This window comes from Oryzias latipes, chromosome 12 (genome assembly GCF_002234675.1).
Source record: "Oryzias latipes chromosome 12, ASM223467v1".
Taxonomy (NCBI): domain Eukaryota; kingdom Metazoa; phylum Chordata; class Actinopteri; order Beloniformes; family Adrianichthyidae; genus Oryzias; species Oryzias latipes.
In genome coordinates this window covers 14,825,981-14,841,758 of record NC_019870.2, presented here as the reverse complement: position 1 = coordinate 14,841,758, position 15,778 = coordinate 14,825,981, and the positions used below count along the sequence as shown (strand labels likewise).

The window sequence follows — 15,778 nt, the reverse complement described above, 5'->3', positions numbered from 1 at the left end:
GCAACAAGAAAGTGTTATAATGCACGTAGGAACATGCTTGGGACATAAAGCTGTATTGCTGATTTGACTATAGAGCTGATGTGGGAGATTAAGTTTTGACACCAAGTCACACTATCTGAGCAACCATAAATCAAGGACAATGGTAACATTTTGAACAGTTTTCTTTTGTGTGTTATCTTCACCAAATTATTTATTTTATTTCAGACACATATGTCAGAATTATAAATCAGAATTTGTTTTTTTATTGTGAACAGACAGATGTGAACAGACAGAAGCTAGAGCACTGAAAGGCATCCCAATAATGACAAAGACAACTTTTCATAGTCTGGTTATACGTATGTGCTGGTTATACGTATATGTATGGGCACATTTGGAGGGAATTTGGACTCAACAACCACAATAGTTCCAGTTTACTGGCAACAAAAGATGAACGCCATGTTGTTGCATTGTGTGTTAGGACAGTGACATCTAGTGGAGAAACGTTTTGTCATATTGAGAAATAAACGTAATGTATTCAAATTAAATTATTTTCTTTATATAAAACCGCGGACTTACTTGACTTTCTAATAGAAAATTAAAGCAAACGCGTTTTGATTGAACTGTGTTTCATGCAGTACACTGAGAGTGCGTACATGTTAATTGTAAAATGTTTACACTACAGAAATGTTTTAAAAGTTATAAATTGCTTAAAAATGTACTTGGTAAAGAGAAGAAATGTATGGGTTTAGCTTTTTTTCTGTATATCTTTTTTTTAATTGTTTCTTTTTGCCCTGACTATATTGACAATTAAAATGCGTCTGTGTAATATGCACTATTTTCTATGTGTCTCTGATTTTAAAGCCTACTTTGCCTTAATAAAAGTGTCTATTTATACGTAATTTTCGAGGTATGCGCGGCTATGCCCAAACATTTTCAGTATCTGCACGGACCCAGGTGAAGGGTTAAGGTAAGGATGACGGTTAGAGTTAAACCACCTAATGGATCCTGAGGCTGTTACTTTCTGCAGCTCACCGCTCTTCCATGGGATGGATCAAATGCGGAGAACACATTTCACGCATCTCTGTGCGTGACAGATAATGGGACTTTAAGTTTACTTTAAAAAAGGTGCGGCCAATAACAAAATGCAACCTTGGACGCACTTAAAATAAAATATGTGTGGGAATGCAGCAATGCGCACCTTGGCTGGACGTATTAGTTTGACCAACGTGAATCTTCAATACTTTTTGTGTTGGTCGCACGTAAATACATCATCCTTCAAAAATAATGACCATGATGCTAACATTTAAAAAAAAATGGTAATTTTCAAAGAAATTATACAAAAGGGGTCAAGAATAAAGCCTTAAGCTTGCCAAGAAATGTGCCTTTTGAAAACTGGAGCTTATAAATTTGTGTGCTTAGAAGCCACTATTAGAGCTAAATCTGATAAACTAGTTAATTATTATAACTTCCAAATTCAGAAATTAAGTCGTTACCTTTACATTAAATGAGTTTTATTGTCTTCAATTATTCGCTGCTCTCAGCACTAGAAGAAACCGGAAGTTGTGGTGGCGCTCAATTTCATTCCGGATGCGAACATTAAATCCATCGAGTGAGTTCCTGGGACAAGGGCACTCTGATCAAAACAAAAACAGCGCACTTTAGCTCCTGTCAGTGGACGCTCACGGACATTTAATTATTCTGCTGTTTTCATTATGCTTCTGAAAACATGTTGCGTATACGGCACCGGGGTGTTTTCTATGCTAATGCTGATTGTCGGCATTGCTTTGGTTTTGTCTGGAGTGTTTCCACATTTATTGCAATCGTTTGTTGAAACGGTAAGCGCATCCCACCCTATATCCATGATCGACGTTAGGCTAACTATAGCTCTCGCGTGTTAAGTATTTTTTCCCCTGACAACTCGCTTGTTAAGTTGTCATAATAGCAAATCGTCTTTTTAAAATTGTCCTTTGTGGGATCTCGTAAATTGTGTATCCGTATAAGCCACGGCGCTTGATATTTCCCCAACTGGTGTTTTAGTTAATGTAGCTACTCCTATTACAAATGTATTGAAATTAAGTCCGTCGCCAATTTTGTCCTGGTTTTCTTTGATTGTGGTGTAAGTAACAGTCAAGTAAACACATTTATCTTCTTTTTCTGTCACTAATTTTGCGACTGGAAATGCTTAATTTTGTTTACTTGTGGTTCCACACTCTCCATTATTGTTGATTTTCCTCAAGAATTATACTATAGATCTCAAGGGAATTGATTAAAAACTGATGTCACTGCTACTGCCTTGTGATGTGAGTCAGTTTAAATCAGCAGATTACTCATATTCTTTTTTAACCCACTGCCCTTTGTTCCCTGTAGGAGGTTGTCCTTAAAAATGGAACAGACGCATTTGAGGCTTGGGCAGATCCGCCTGCACCTATATACATGCAGTTTTACTTCTTCAATCTCACCAATCCTGAAGAGGTACTCAAAGGGGAAAGGCCGGCTGTGGTGGAGCTGGGACCCTACACATATAGGTGAGACAACAGTGTCAAAGAGGTTTCTCTATTGTTATAACGTTGCATCAACATGAGTCAAAACTAGGCTAAAGGAAATGGTTCTAAAAAAGCAATAGATGATGGGAACAAAGTCTATTACTCAACAGAAAGAGAAGCTGCTAGGAAAAGTTAGTAGTACATATCTAAGCAGTTAGATAACAACCAGCCTTTCGCATACAAAACAAGGAAATGCAACTGATACCTCCACACTAGATCACACATGACAAAGGCATAAAAAAGAGATGTCAGTGAAGACATCTTGACCCAATTACACGAAAAATGTAAGACAAACTGTTTTTTCTGTGTTTTTAAGATGTTCTTGTTGGATTTTCTCATGATGGAGGACATACATATAACAATTCAGGCTTAAAACTGGATTTTGGAGTATTTCTTTATTTTCAATAATGGTGAATCTGGAGCAGATTAAAAAACAATGTTTGTAAAACCCCTCAGTTGTGACGCAACTGAAACAAAGTCGCCTAAAGTCTCCCTGCTCAACTTTATTCTGGTGGATCCACTTGCAGACAAATAGGTACCTTAATGTCTTAATTTTCCATGTCTGAGCTGGCATCTGACGCAACACTGTACGGCTGAATGGCTCCAATATTGCTTGGGATTTTTGTTGCACTGCTAATGTTAGCTAAGGGTTGTGAGGGGCTGTAAGCGAGCGGCAGGGCGTGTTAAAAAATAAAAAAGGGATGCTGGGATATCAGCAGAAGGTTACTTTCATGCCAACAGTGAATTTCTCATGAACTTCTTCCACTTCTTCAGAAAATATGTCCTAAAAAACGACACAGTCTTTTTAAAATTTTGGCTAAAAACTGCATAATCATGATTAAAAGACCCACTGGGAACAATTTTAAATAAAAATATAGTTGGACTTTAAACCAGATTGTGACTTTATGTTTTGTCACAACAACGTTCTTTGTTGCTAAATAGATAAAATATTTAGTCTCTATCCATATGTCAGTATCTAAGAGTATTTTTTTTGAAGAAACATGCCTTTTAATAAAGGCAAATCAAAAGTAAATTCAGTTTATGATGGCCGTAACTCTTGCAGTGACTTTATACTAAATTCTGTCCCCTTTGTACATTTTTTTTATCCTTTTCTGTCTGTACAGAGAGTATCGACCCATGGAGGAGGTGGCCTTTCTTGAAAATGGCACTAAAGTAGCAGCTGTCAACACTAAAACGTACATTTTTCAGCTTAACATGTCACGAGGTCCAGAGAGTGACCTTATCCGAACTGTTAACATCCCTGCTGTGGTAAGTCCAAGAAAGCCATTTTATATGATGTTTGGGATTAATATCAAAGACTCAAACATGTCTGTAAATGAAGAGTTGAAAAAAAATAATGGGGTGGTGATAAGGTTAGTTTCTGATATAAACCCTCTCTGTACGTGCACTACTGTAATCTGACGAGATTATACTTGTGCACTTGAAAACAAGATGTCCTTGCTTAGTCATCCCAAACTTTGCATTTTAGGTTTGTAATGCAAAAAATCTTTTTAAAAAAGGGGGAAGAAAGTTAGAATATAAACACACAAGTGAAATGTGAAAAGGCCGTATTTATATATGCGTTGCACGTATGACTGTTTTGTTTCAATACTGTCTTTTTTTTTAAATGGGCAAAATGTTAAATTTGATTAATAAATATAAGATAACGTTTGTAAAGAATTAGTAGAATTCCAAAAAATAGTTTGAATAAACACAAATAAAGTCTTACTTTTACCCTTACACCTAGGAATAATTGTAAATGTCAAAGACTTGGAGACGGTAAAGGCTTTTTGATAAATAACATACAAATTAGTTAAATGTTTGTATTTTTATGTAAAAATGAATTTTTTAAAAATGTTGTATATTGTGATTTTGTAGTTGTTCCAATAAACTTATTGTCCATCTAGAGTGAAGAGTTGTATTATTCCTATATTGATTGAGTTAAAAGTATCAAAGTGCCTATAAATAGACAAATGAACATTACAATGCACTTAAAAGTTCAAAAGGTTGATTTTGCGTGGTAGAGGCCCTTTAAGTAGTTCGTATCTGCATTAATATTATTACTATTAAAGTAATATTATTGCAATAAGAGAAAATAGAAACAGTTTATGTAAAATACATATCAAGCAAAAACTTTTTGTCAGACAAAAGAGCACATTCAGAACAAAACGGAATAGCTTGAAACATCCTTTTCAGTGATCTATCAGGGAAATATCACCACTTTTTTTAACTTATCTTCTTGTCTGTCCTTGTTTATGTGGCAGACTGTGATGGAGATGTTCAAAGACTCAACTTTGGAAGCCAACCTGATTTCTGCCTACATGAGGTCAAGTGGTGAAGGCCTGTTCAGCACACACACCGTGGGGGAGCTCCTGTGGGGTTATGAAGATGGTTTGCTGAAAGCCCTCAAGCTTTTCAGACCAGAGTTGGACGATGTTTTTGGACTCTTCTATAAGGTCTTGAGTTTTTTTGTCCAGTAAAACATGATCCAAACTTTTGTAACTCTACTGAATGAAATAAACCGTGCTTTTTTATTTACAGACCAATGCTTCAAACGATGGGCAGTACGTGTTCTTCACTGGCCAGCAGAGCTACGAGGACTTTGCTCGCGTTTCAACATGGAATGGCGAAAGGTAATGGCCTGTTTTGTTTTTTAACTATCAAAGTTTTTATAACACACTTTTTTTTTTATTCTAACAATAAATGTAATAAAAACAGAATGTATCTTAAGGAACGTCATGAGTGACAGTGAATTTTTTACGTGGTATCATCTATTTCCTTATGGCAAATACAAAGAAAAGTCTAGGTTTCAGTCATAAGAAGCTATAATAGTGTCAAACCAGACTCCAAGCTAACAAAATCAAAAGTGAAATGGATAGAAGGTGTGTTATTTAAGTCTGAGAAGCCTTTTTTTCCCCCTGCAAATACCTTTTTTTTTCTTCTTTTTGCTGTTTCAGCTCTTTGAATTGGTGGACATCTAAGGAGTGCAACATGATTAATGGAACCAATGGCGCCTCTTTTCACCCGGTCATCACCAAAAACGAGTTGCTTCGAATTTTCTCCTCTGAGCTGTGCAGGTGAGGCGCCCAATTCCTCCACAGTTGTGTTCATTCAAGAAATGAGACCTGCACGTTGTCGGTTTATTGACATTTTATTAACACTTGTAGTTTTAGGATTATGAACAGTTTTTACAATTTCCAGCTGACGTATTCCAAAAAAAACTTGCATTTAAGACCACAGTTGCAGATTCAGCACCTGTGGTTTTAGCTTGAACCTGCTGCTGAAAAGACTCACCCAATGCTTTTTTCTAATCTCCTTCTTCAGCATTATGCAGGTCTGCAGATTGGATTACGAATGCCAATTTAGTCTGACTGGTTCTGTTCTCTTATTAGCGTTAGCTTTTTAAACGAGGCCACAGTTAATCCCAAGACTTGATTAGAGCTGCTAAAGCAAACAAATACCAATGTATTTCTGTTTACCAGAACTAGGAAAGTCGGTCCATGTGAAATGAGTGAGCTTTACAGTGCACTCAAGACAAAGGTTAAAAAAAGCAATAACCCAATTGGAGAACCTTTAAACATTTTTGCATAAAAGGTTTTCTGTAAACGAGCTCAAACTCCGAACAAATGTAAAGCCTATTAGGAATTAAGCTTTGCAGAAATCCCAGTTGGCAGCTGAAAATGAACAATCGTGCCTTTTTTGTTTTAAAGGTCTTTGTATGCGGTGTATGAGGATGATGTGAGCGTGAAAGGGATCCCCGGGTATCGCTTCATCCTCCCCAGTGAGGTGTTTGCCAATGAGAGCGTGAACCCGGCCAACGCAGGCTTCTGCGTGCCCGCGGGAAACTGCCTCGGCTCTGGCCTGCTCAACGTCAGCGCGTGTAAACAAGGTGCGAAAGTTTGTAGTCTTTTGAGACCCTATTATCGGATACCTTTTATGTCTGATTGACACCAATTCTGGTTGTTTGCACGGACACTTTTTTTATTTAGGAGCCCCCATCATCATGTCCTCGCCACACTTCTATCAGGCAGACGCAAAATACGTGCAGAGTGTTTTCGGCATGAAGCCTGTGAAGGAACAGCACGAGACGACGATCGATGTCCACCCGGTGGGAATCCATTCATTTTTTTTTACTTTTCTCTGTTGTTAAAGTACAACACATTTTCTGAAGCAGTTGTATGAAACGATACCACTAGATGGTAGACTCTCAGCGTTGTTTGTTTGGCCAACAGCAACCAGAAAACACAGCTGCTCTTACAGACGGTGGTTAAAAATTAAAGCAGAGTTGCTTGGTACGGAGCTGTCACCAGAGATAAGGCCTTACAGCTCTTATCATGAGTGATTCTGTCATAACCACGTTGAGCAGCAGGTCAGTCCACGATAACGAATCACTTCGCCGTGGACATCTGCTCACCTGTTTATCCCTCAATTATACAGAATTCTGAAAGGTTAATATGAGGGAAGAGATGCAGATGTTGTTTTGGGCCGTGCAGAATCTCTTTGATTCTGTTCTGTATTCTGTTTGACAGCGAGTTCTACCATCTATTTGCTAAATAAAATGGAAGATTTGTCATTTTGGGGGCGAAATTCAATGGGATGCTTACAGTTCCACTGCTCCCTCAGGCTAAGCAAACAAAACTTTAGTTATAAATAGTTTTCTTATCATGGGCCATTGCTTAATAGATCCAAACATAGAAGCTTAAAGTGAATGACCCGTGTTATGAAATCTATTTTTTTTCCTTCAGTTTTAATCAACTTTCCATATGTTTCCCTTTAGGCCCGCAAAGATGTAATTAGTGTCATCTGAAGGAACTAGTTTTTGACCTTCTAGCATGACAGATGTTTAAACATGCCTTAACCCAGTTGCTTGCAACTTTAAACATGTTTTAAACTATGTTACGCTGCTTTTCTGTCAGTATAACCTTCCTATTATAGCTGCACCACTACAAGAGATTGTTAGGACTTTAGACCAATGATGTAACTCTGAGCTCCTATGCAACTTTACCACTCGGACGCCTTTACCTGCAACAACAACATCCTACAACCAATTTAGGTTTCAAAAATATCATAAAAATGCATAAAATCCACATTTATTTGTCAAATGTTTAAAAAAAGTGTATTAAAATGTGAAGAAAACAAGTTTGTTTTGATAATTATCCCTTTTGTGGTGTGTTAAATGTAAAACAATATATGACAAAAAACATGGCATTGATAGAATGTCTAATTAATAATAGCAACTTGGTTGACTTGCTTTGCAGTTAACAGGATTCCTCCTCCAAGCAGCCAAGCGCCTCCAGATCAACGTCTATGTGGAGCAAATTGAAACCTTCAGGTATTCACTTAAAACGGCCAAACATCTCAACTTCAACAAATCTATCTGTCACTTTAGCTTCTGCAAAAGCTAGAACACATTAATAATGACTGTGCATGTCTTGGAACTGTTTGTTGTAAGATAAAAGGCAGTTATGCCACCGTCATCATAAATGTTGAACTTTTGGACATATGCAGCTCTTTTTGTTGTGTGTGCATGCACGTCTGATAAAAAAGTTACTTTTTTATTTTTAAAAAGGAGAATTGATTCTTTTGCTTTTTATTAATAAATGATTAAAATTAAAATTAATACACAAACACACGTACACACATTTTCTCCCTGTGCTGTGATAACTTTGATAAGGATATGGGTGCTGCCAGGTACCATCAGGAATCATCCCATTAGGTCACTCTAGTTCACATGGTGCAATAAAGTTCAAATAAGCTCACTATAGTTAGTTTTCTAGAACAAGTCACAATTAAGTTCAGTATATAACTGGTTTTAAGTTCAATGTGTCATTAAACCCACATGTGGCACAAACACAGCCAACTCCATAGTGAAGCAAGGTGGTGGTTGCATCATAATGTGTGGTTGTTTTGTTTTCTTCTTTATCTTGTAATGTTAGCCTTAAAAATAGAATAGAAAAAGGGCAGAACTTTGTTGATCCTTTATTGCCAAAGCTCTATTAAAAACAACATATACCGTGGATGAGTAATAATGCAAAAAATGCACTTAAAAAACAATAATAACTAAAATTACAAATGAAGAAAATGACAACGGAAGCAATTCTGGACTCATTCAACAAGAAGTTGGCAGGATTCAGTTTTGCTTTAAAAACAAAACCAGATCATTTAGATCACTGAATTCTCACGTTTCCTTGCAAAGCTGGGGTTGTTTTTTCTAATAAAACCATATTACCACAAGCACAATGACCAGAGGTGACAGATATTTTGTGATTCATTATTTTTGCAAAGATCAGCATGTTTGAATCCTTTTTAAGGAAGCAAAATGTGGGAGAAGCCACTCATACTTTGGGCTGAACTCTTACCCATTTGAAGACATCATTCTTGAAAGAGAAGGGGCTTGAGGACAGTTTGACAGATCGTCAGGTTAGACAAAAATGTGACCACGGAAACTCAAGGCGACAGCCCAAGCTGACCTCGCAAAGTAGGCCAAAGCAGGGACTGTTTGCAAAACTGGGTGAGCGGGAACAGGTCACCCAACTATTGATTGTCAAACTTGAATGTTGTTGGGGTTTTTTCAGCTATTTAGTGACATTATTTCCTTCCACACTCTCTCCCTATCCCTTCATGTTGTAATCTTCCATCCTGAGGTGAAAGGAAGTGTTAGTCAGCAGGTTTTTTGACTCAACTGAGGAAAACAAGAAATAGACCTTACGCTAACGCAGTCACTCCTGCAGAGTGGGTGTGTTAGCAGGACACAGTTTGTTTAATGTTGACCTTCAACGTGTCAACAGTGTCAAAAACGTAGATTTTGCACTTCAGCTTTGAATTTTTCTTTAAATTTCAAATAATTTTGCAATTACAAAAGCTGATGCACAAAGCAGGACGAGTGAAGTCAAAGTAAAACCATTCAGAAGATGTATCTTAATATTGAAAATACATTTGTAATTTTTTACTGATGATGAAATATTTTCATTAATATGTTTTTTTGTTTAAGGAAAAATGTGCATGTTCTTTCTTTCAGTCAAACAGGAAATGTGAGGACGCTCATCTTCCCTGTGGTTTATCTCAATGAGGTACAAACACAGCTAAGGATTTCTTTGTGTTACTTTTCTGCACAAATACATGTTGTGTTTTACAAACGATGATATGAAGCTTCTTATCTAAATAAAATTGTCATAATCTTTTGATCAATCTTTAGAAGCAAAGGAAAAATCTAAAGGTTAGATTTAAAAAGAAAAAAAAAACATTTATCATCAACCTTAGCCTGATTTGTTTCCATAAAAGTCACACTAAACACATCCAAGAAAGAGAAATGCTAAAGTTGACTTTTTTTTTTAAACTGTTCTTTTTAAATCAAGCAATTTTGCTTTATTTTTTTAAGCTATTAAACTAGAATTTCCTTTATCTATACTTTTGAGTGTAAAAAAAGGAACCATAAAACTAATTTCATTCATTACTGTTGTATTTTATTAACATTATTTTTGTTTAAAAGATTAAACATTTGATAAACATTAAAAACAAAGTTGATTAGTATTTTATTACTTTTGTAGCTGATGTAAAGTGACGGTCAGAAGTGAAGGCGTTTTTTTCTCTCTCTCTTTTTTAATGGAACATCAGAGCGTTCTCATTGACGACGCGTCGGTCCAGAAGCTGCATGTGGTTGTCGTCGAGAAGAACGTTCTGGAGAACATCCCCTTCATTCTGATTGGTCTCGGCATCCTTCTGGGGGGAATCTTCATGATCGCCATGTGTCGACAGAAAGTCCCAGAGGTGAGTGCAGGAGGTCGACCCCCTATGTCCGTCAATGAAGCCAAACTTCCGTGAAATGTGATGGAAAATATCAGAAAGGATCCAAAAGGCTTTTAACTCAATGCAAAACGTGCATTTATTTATTTTTTTGTTTATACATATTCGCTAACAGGCCAAAGCCCATTGATAGGCGAATTCACTCACTAAAATCACAGAATTTTCATTTAATTATGTTAAAAAATTAAAATAAAACGGTAAATATAATATAGTAAAACAGAGAGGTTCATAATTTCTTCGTGTCTTTACTCGAGAGCAGTTTAGTTCTTAATTTGATCATTTTGGTTCATTTTGGGTAGCAGGAATTAACAGCAGCTACAACATAAAAAATAAACATATACAAATATAAAAAAAGAAGAAAATATTAAAAGTAAAAAATAAGCAGCCAAATTTGCCCCTGTGGTGTTCTTCAGGGATAAAATACAGAAAGTTTACTTATTTATTTTTGTTAATACTAAGGGGAATATTTCCCCATAAATAAATCCCAAATGGGGAAAAGAGTGACAGTATAATGACGTTTTGCTATTTCTTTTTCCAGAGCACTTCTGCAGAGCGTCAGCCGCTGCTTTCATCGTAAAACCAGACAGTTGAGAAAACAGCCGGTGTGTCTGCAGTGTTACTTTGACTGTTTTTGTGGCTCCAGTATTTCTGACATTAATCCACATGTGACCACTGATGACCTGAAAGCTGCTTTCCAAGCTGTTTGTGAAACTAAAACAAAACAAGAAGGTCTGTACTTTTATCTTGCATCTAACAAAGAAAATGCAGTTACTGTCATTTTTAAAGGTTCTACCATTTTTTTAAGCCGCTTTCTATAATAAAGTAGAGTAAAATCTAACTATAAGAGTTTGAATTGTGGGGGGGGGGGACCAGTTACTCGAAGCAGTTTTAAGGAAAACCTGACCATTTGATCACTTTTTTATGTCAGTTTTGTGTTTATATGTATAGGAAAACTAACAATAAAATAATTAACCTTTTCCCAAAGACTAAAGACTTTTGCAAAAAAAAACATTTGCAGAATTTGATTTTATTGCTTAAATGTACTTTTTTTGTGGGAAATGTAGCTTATGAAGCCAGGAATATATTTTTTTTTCTATTTTACTTGGCATGTTGCACTAAAATAACTGTGATAATATACATTATATTGTTTTATTTCAGTTTGAGTACACATAATTCTATTTCATACAGAGTTGAATTTATAAGTGTCTTAAATTATAACATTATGAATGCCCTGTTTTTCATTGTTTTTGTATTTGCCCACTTACAAAAACTTTTTGAATGATAAAACTTAATGTTTAGTGATTGAAAGCCGTGTGTTTAGACAGAATGCACAAAAATGATTTGGACACCTGCAAAGTTACGGTAAAAGGAACTGTGATGATGCAGCTTCCACTTTTGTTCAAACACTTTCCTGAAGGTTTTAAAGTGTTTTTGTGAGATTGGCATCTTCATATCCTTTTAGGCCAAATATCAGGTCATGTCAAATAATCTGGTGAAGGAACTACTGTGCAGCTTGTGCAAAGCTGGAAGTGCTGCGTTGTCCAAAATCTTTTGTTAAAAAGAAAATTGGCTTTTTACTGTTTGCTAGAGACTCACACTTAAAGGTAAAAAGCAGCCCACATCATGATACCTCCTCCTTCACACTAACTTTTTCCAGCTCTTCAGAGCAGCCAATTTTACTTGTATTTTTCCAAAGCTTTTTAAATGTAAACGCAGAGACAAGTATCTGTACATCTGTGGTATGAAGTGTATTAAAACTCTCAAGCTATTGTTAAAAATGAGTCTTGGTAGTTGCATGACATGTTTTTTATTCCTTTTACAGAGTTTCAGTTGTATTTGTATGTGTTTTAATGGTGAAATTGCAAAGTATAACAAAGTTTGCACCACTAACTCATGTTGTGAAAACATGATCTGTGACACGAACAAACTTTAAATGTGTACTCAGCATTTCATGCAAATTACCAATAAATGTTTGTGACAATTACCAACAGGGTTTGAAGTTCAATGTTAAATTTTGGTTGTTTTTTATTGCTGTTGTTAAATATTGTCTTAAGACATTGAAGCTAGGAATAATTACTCAACTGTGTTCCTTTTTTTCTGTAGGATCTTGCACATGGATCAGTGCTTTGAGTGTCTTTCATAAAGCTAGAGCATTAACCTCTTAAGCCCTGAGCTAATATTTGAGCTAAGCGTCTACACAACTGTCTCAAGATGTGATGTCCACACATGTGGACGGCTGGTCTGACGAGGCCAAACATCAAAATACACAGTTTGTTAATGGAGAGGGTTTTCGTTACTGCCTGATGATCTTGGTGTTATTGTGCACATAGACTCTTGAATGTAACTTGGAGTTTAGTTTTGTGAAATTATTAGTCAATTTTTATCTTTTTTTGTATTTAAATTACTGAGTGTTTAAGGGAATACGATTTTTCTTTCTCTTTTGACCAACTTCTAATGTGGGTCAATAGAAATAAATAAGGACCGTAATATTTGGTCATTAAAAACTTTCATTCCAAATTAAAACTTGTTTTTTTTATGTTTAAATAAAAAGGAAAAAGGCAAAATAGGAACCTTGATTTATTTTTTAAAAATATATTTTATATTACGGGTAATTATTTAAATGATTTATTCAAATATGAAAGTATCCTTTTAAGATTCCAGCACGTCTGACGTGGCACTGCCCTCAATTACCATGCAGCCGTGTACTTTGAATCCTTTGTTGTAACCTCTGATTTTCATTGTCATTATAAGAATGATAAGAAGCACCGTATAGAGATTTGCCTTCCTGACTTTGACATGGGCAGACCGAGCTGCCAAACTCAAAGTAACAAAAACAGTAAACCCAGAGGTTAACTCCTCCCAACCCAATAACAGCCTTTATTACACGTGGCGAGTGCCAGCACACCATCCTTGCATCAGAGCTGGATCACACAACCCTAATCTGCTCACAGGATGACTGCACTGCAGGAAAGAATAATCATCTTCTCTGTTTTTCTGTCTCTCATATGCATCACTCAGGTAAGTTAATCATCTTTAGACTTTTATTATTTTTTAGATTTTGTGTTTCAGTTTATGGAGTGAAGTTGTGGAACAGAACTAGTAAATGCTTGAAACAATGTCCAAACATAAAAGAATTTAAGTATAAATACAGAAATGTGATCATTGATAAATATGTACAAATACAAAACAATACAGAACATCAGCATTTGTAAATCTGCATACTTAGAAAATATGTTTTGTTATTCATTTGTGTGCTTTTTGGAAACGAGAATAGCATGTGCAGCTGTAACCGAATATACAGTTGGGTAGGGCTCTGGACTTTGATGGTGGGTGTACTGGGTTTAGAAGGAAAGTAAGGATTTAAGGTAAAGGGGGTGAGAGTTTATAAGATTATACTTCTTCTCACTCCCTTTTGGACTTGTGTTGTTTATATAATTTTGTCTTATATAATTGTGTCTTGTTTTACATAATTTTCTTGTTTTATATACTTTTTGTCGTGTATTTTTTCTTATTTTGTTGTTCTACACTTGTTTTCAATTGTCCAAAAGAAAAAGGTTACTTACTTACTTACTTACTTACCTATCTGTTTTTCTTTTCTTTCTTTGTAATCATTGATTCTTTCCTTTTTATAATTGGTCGACAGGAACGGAGAAACCCTTTATTTCTTGGACTTCTCAAATCCAATATTTGTCTTTTAAGGTCAACGCATTACCTCTTCCTGATGAGTGGAGCGGTCTGATCCTGAGGACCAAGCGATCGCTGCTGTGGCGCTGGAACAGTCTGAAGCCTGTTGGAGCCAGCTGCAGAGATGCTTCAGAGTGTGGCACCAAGTACTGCAGGTACTTAAAAAAAATCACATTTCAAACTTACTCTTTAAAGTTTTGACTCATTTTTTAGAGAACCACAAAGGATTCTGGGACATTTACCAGATAAATGAACTTTAACAAAAAAAAATATGAGTAGTTGTGGTTTAAAACTGTTATTTATGATGTGTAACGGCGTGTTCACGTGGATTTTGCATGGTGTTGGTCAAAGTCAGTCCTGACACTACACTTAAGATGCCTCTTATCTTCACAGGAAAAATATCTGCTCCTTCTGACACTGTGATAGCAGAAGGGGGGACTCACAAACATCTACATTATGGACCAAAGCTTCACACTACTGGATAAATGATCATGAGTGACATCATTTTTTTAAATTGTTGCTCAGAAATTGTGTTATGATAAATGGCGTATACTTATACAGCACTTTTCAACCTTGGTTGAGTACCAAAACGCTTTTACACCTGTTCCACTTGTCATCTGTTTGTATTTTTCATAAGAAAATATAAATATTCCCGCTCTTTTTTGAGGTGCACTGAATTTTCTTGTTTTTTCTTGTTACCGTGTATTTATTTGTATATACTGTAAACAAATGTTATTATTTAAATATACAAACCACTTTTTAAAAAATATCTTCTTTGTCTTTTAATGGGAAATATGTTCAAAATTCCTTTTTTTATTTTAGCGTTTCCCAATATATATATTTTTTACTGTGAATGTGGTGAAATAATGTACCAGTAATTATTTTCTGCTTTGTTTAGATCAACTTGTTTTAAACGCTTAAATCTTTTCTTACATGGAGTCAGCTTACTCTGAAAGCAGCTTTAAGGGAACACATATTAAATATTACAAGGAAGTTTTTAATGTCAGCATCTGAGGAAAAATAAGTGAATTAGCTCAACAGGGAGGTAGAGAAATATAAAGATATGCATGAAAACTTTATTAATCCCAACAAGGAGAAACTCAGTTCCAGTACATCTCGATGAAGAAGGTCAGACAAACAGCAACACAGGATACACACACACATCTCGAGAGGTTACTGAGGTCAATGCAGCCGAGCGCCTTAGATGACCTGCGCCGGCGCATCTTTGTATAGCATGCAGATGGACCACGAAGAGGGCCGGGGGTCCTCGGGGGGCATCTTTTTCCTTAACCTGCTGAGCTGGTTCACAGTAGCATGCCCCATATCTTAAACTGACAGCTGAGAGATGGACATTGTTTTCATTTCTTTCAGGTTTACTTTTTAAAATTCTTTTTTTTTTTTTTTATTGGAATGGGATTGTATACCTTTTCTTTCATTATGATCATATTCATACCGTTACACATGATAATACTTAGTGCTTTACTACCCTCTTAAAAGGCCCAAAGCGCTTTACAGTCACAGTCCCACTCCTACGCACACAGTCACACACTGGTGGCAGCTCATCTGCCGAAACACTGGCGCCAACCTATAACCACCAGGAGCAATTTTGGAGACAATGTCTTGCCCCAAAACACTTCGAAGCATGGATGAGTGAGAGAGGAACCGAACCTGCGATCAGAGGTCAACCGGGGGACCACAGCTGCTATGAAAGAAATGTAACATTTTTGGTCAAATTTTTAATAGAATACCAAAAATCTGCTTTAAAAACC

At 36.1% G+C, this 15,778-nt stretch overlaps 2 protein-coding genes across 2 annotated transcripts; both read left to right on the top strand.

Moving 5' to 3' along the window:
- The first annotated feature begins 1,569 nt into the window (after positions 1–1,569).
- On the top strand, positions 1,570–12,313 carry LOC101155208 (lysosome membrane protein 2-like). Its single transcript, XM_004074821.4, has 12 exons — positions 1,570–1,814; positions 2,347–2,504; positions 3,647–3,791; positions 4,787–4,978; positions 5,064–5,155; positions 5,480–5,599; positions 6,233–6,411; positions 6,512–6,630; positions 7,781–7,854; positions 9,541–9,592; positions 10,137–10,289; positions 10,864–12,313. Exons 1-12 carry the CDS (start codon positions 1,692–1,694, stop codon positions 10,900–10,902), a joined length of 1,446 nt encoding a protein of 481 aa, XP_004074869.1. The 5' UTR covers positions 1,570–1,691; the 3' UTR covers positions 10,903–12,313.
- Positions 12,314–13,195: 882 nt separating this feature from the next.
- LOC101154963 (liver-expressed antimicrobial peptide 2) lies at positions 13,196–14,686 on the top strand. The gene is made up of 3 exons (XM_004074820.3): positions 13,196–13,343; positions 14,025–14,164; positions 14,403–14,686. Exons 1-3 carry the CDS (start codon positions 13,278–13,280, stop codon positions 14,422–14,424), a joined length of 228 nt encoding a protein of 75 aa, XP_004074868.1. The 5' UTR covers positions 13,196–13,277; the 3' UTR covers positions 14,425–14,686.
- The last annotated feature ends 1,092 nt before the right edge of the window (positions 14,687–15,778 follow it).

Coding starts and splice junctions, on each gene's coding strand:
- LOC101154963 (XM_004074820.3), top strand. CDS start 13,278: ATGACTGCACTGCAGGAAAGAATAATCATCTTCTCTGTTTTTCTGTCT. Junction 13,344..14,024: donor CTCTCATATGCATCACTCAG/GTAAGTTAATCA, acceptor TTGTCTTTTAAG/GTCAACGCATTACCTCTTCC. Junction 14,165..14,402: donor TGTGGCACCAAGTACTGCAG/GTACTTAAAAAA, acceptor TTATCTTCACAG/GAAAAATATCTGCTCCTTCT.
- LOC101155208 (XM_004074821.4), top strand. CDS start 1,692: ATGCTTCTGAAAACATGTTGCGTATACGGCACCGGGGTGTTTTCTATG. Junction 5,156..5,479: donor TCAACATGGAATGGCGAAAG/GTAATGGCCTGT, acceptor TTGCTGTTTCAG/CTCTTTGAATTGGTGGACAT. Junction 7,855..9,540: donor GAGCAAATTGAAACCTTCAG/GTATTCACTTAA, acceptor TCTTTCTTTCAG/TCAAACAGGAAATGTGAGGA.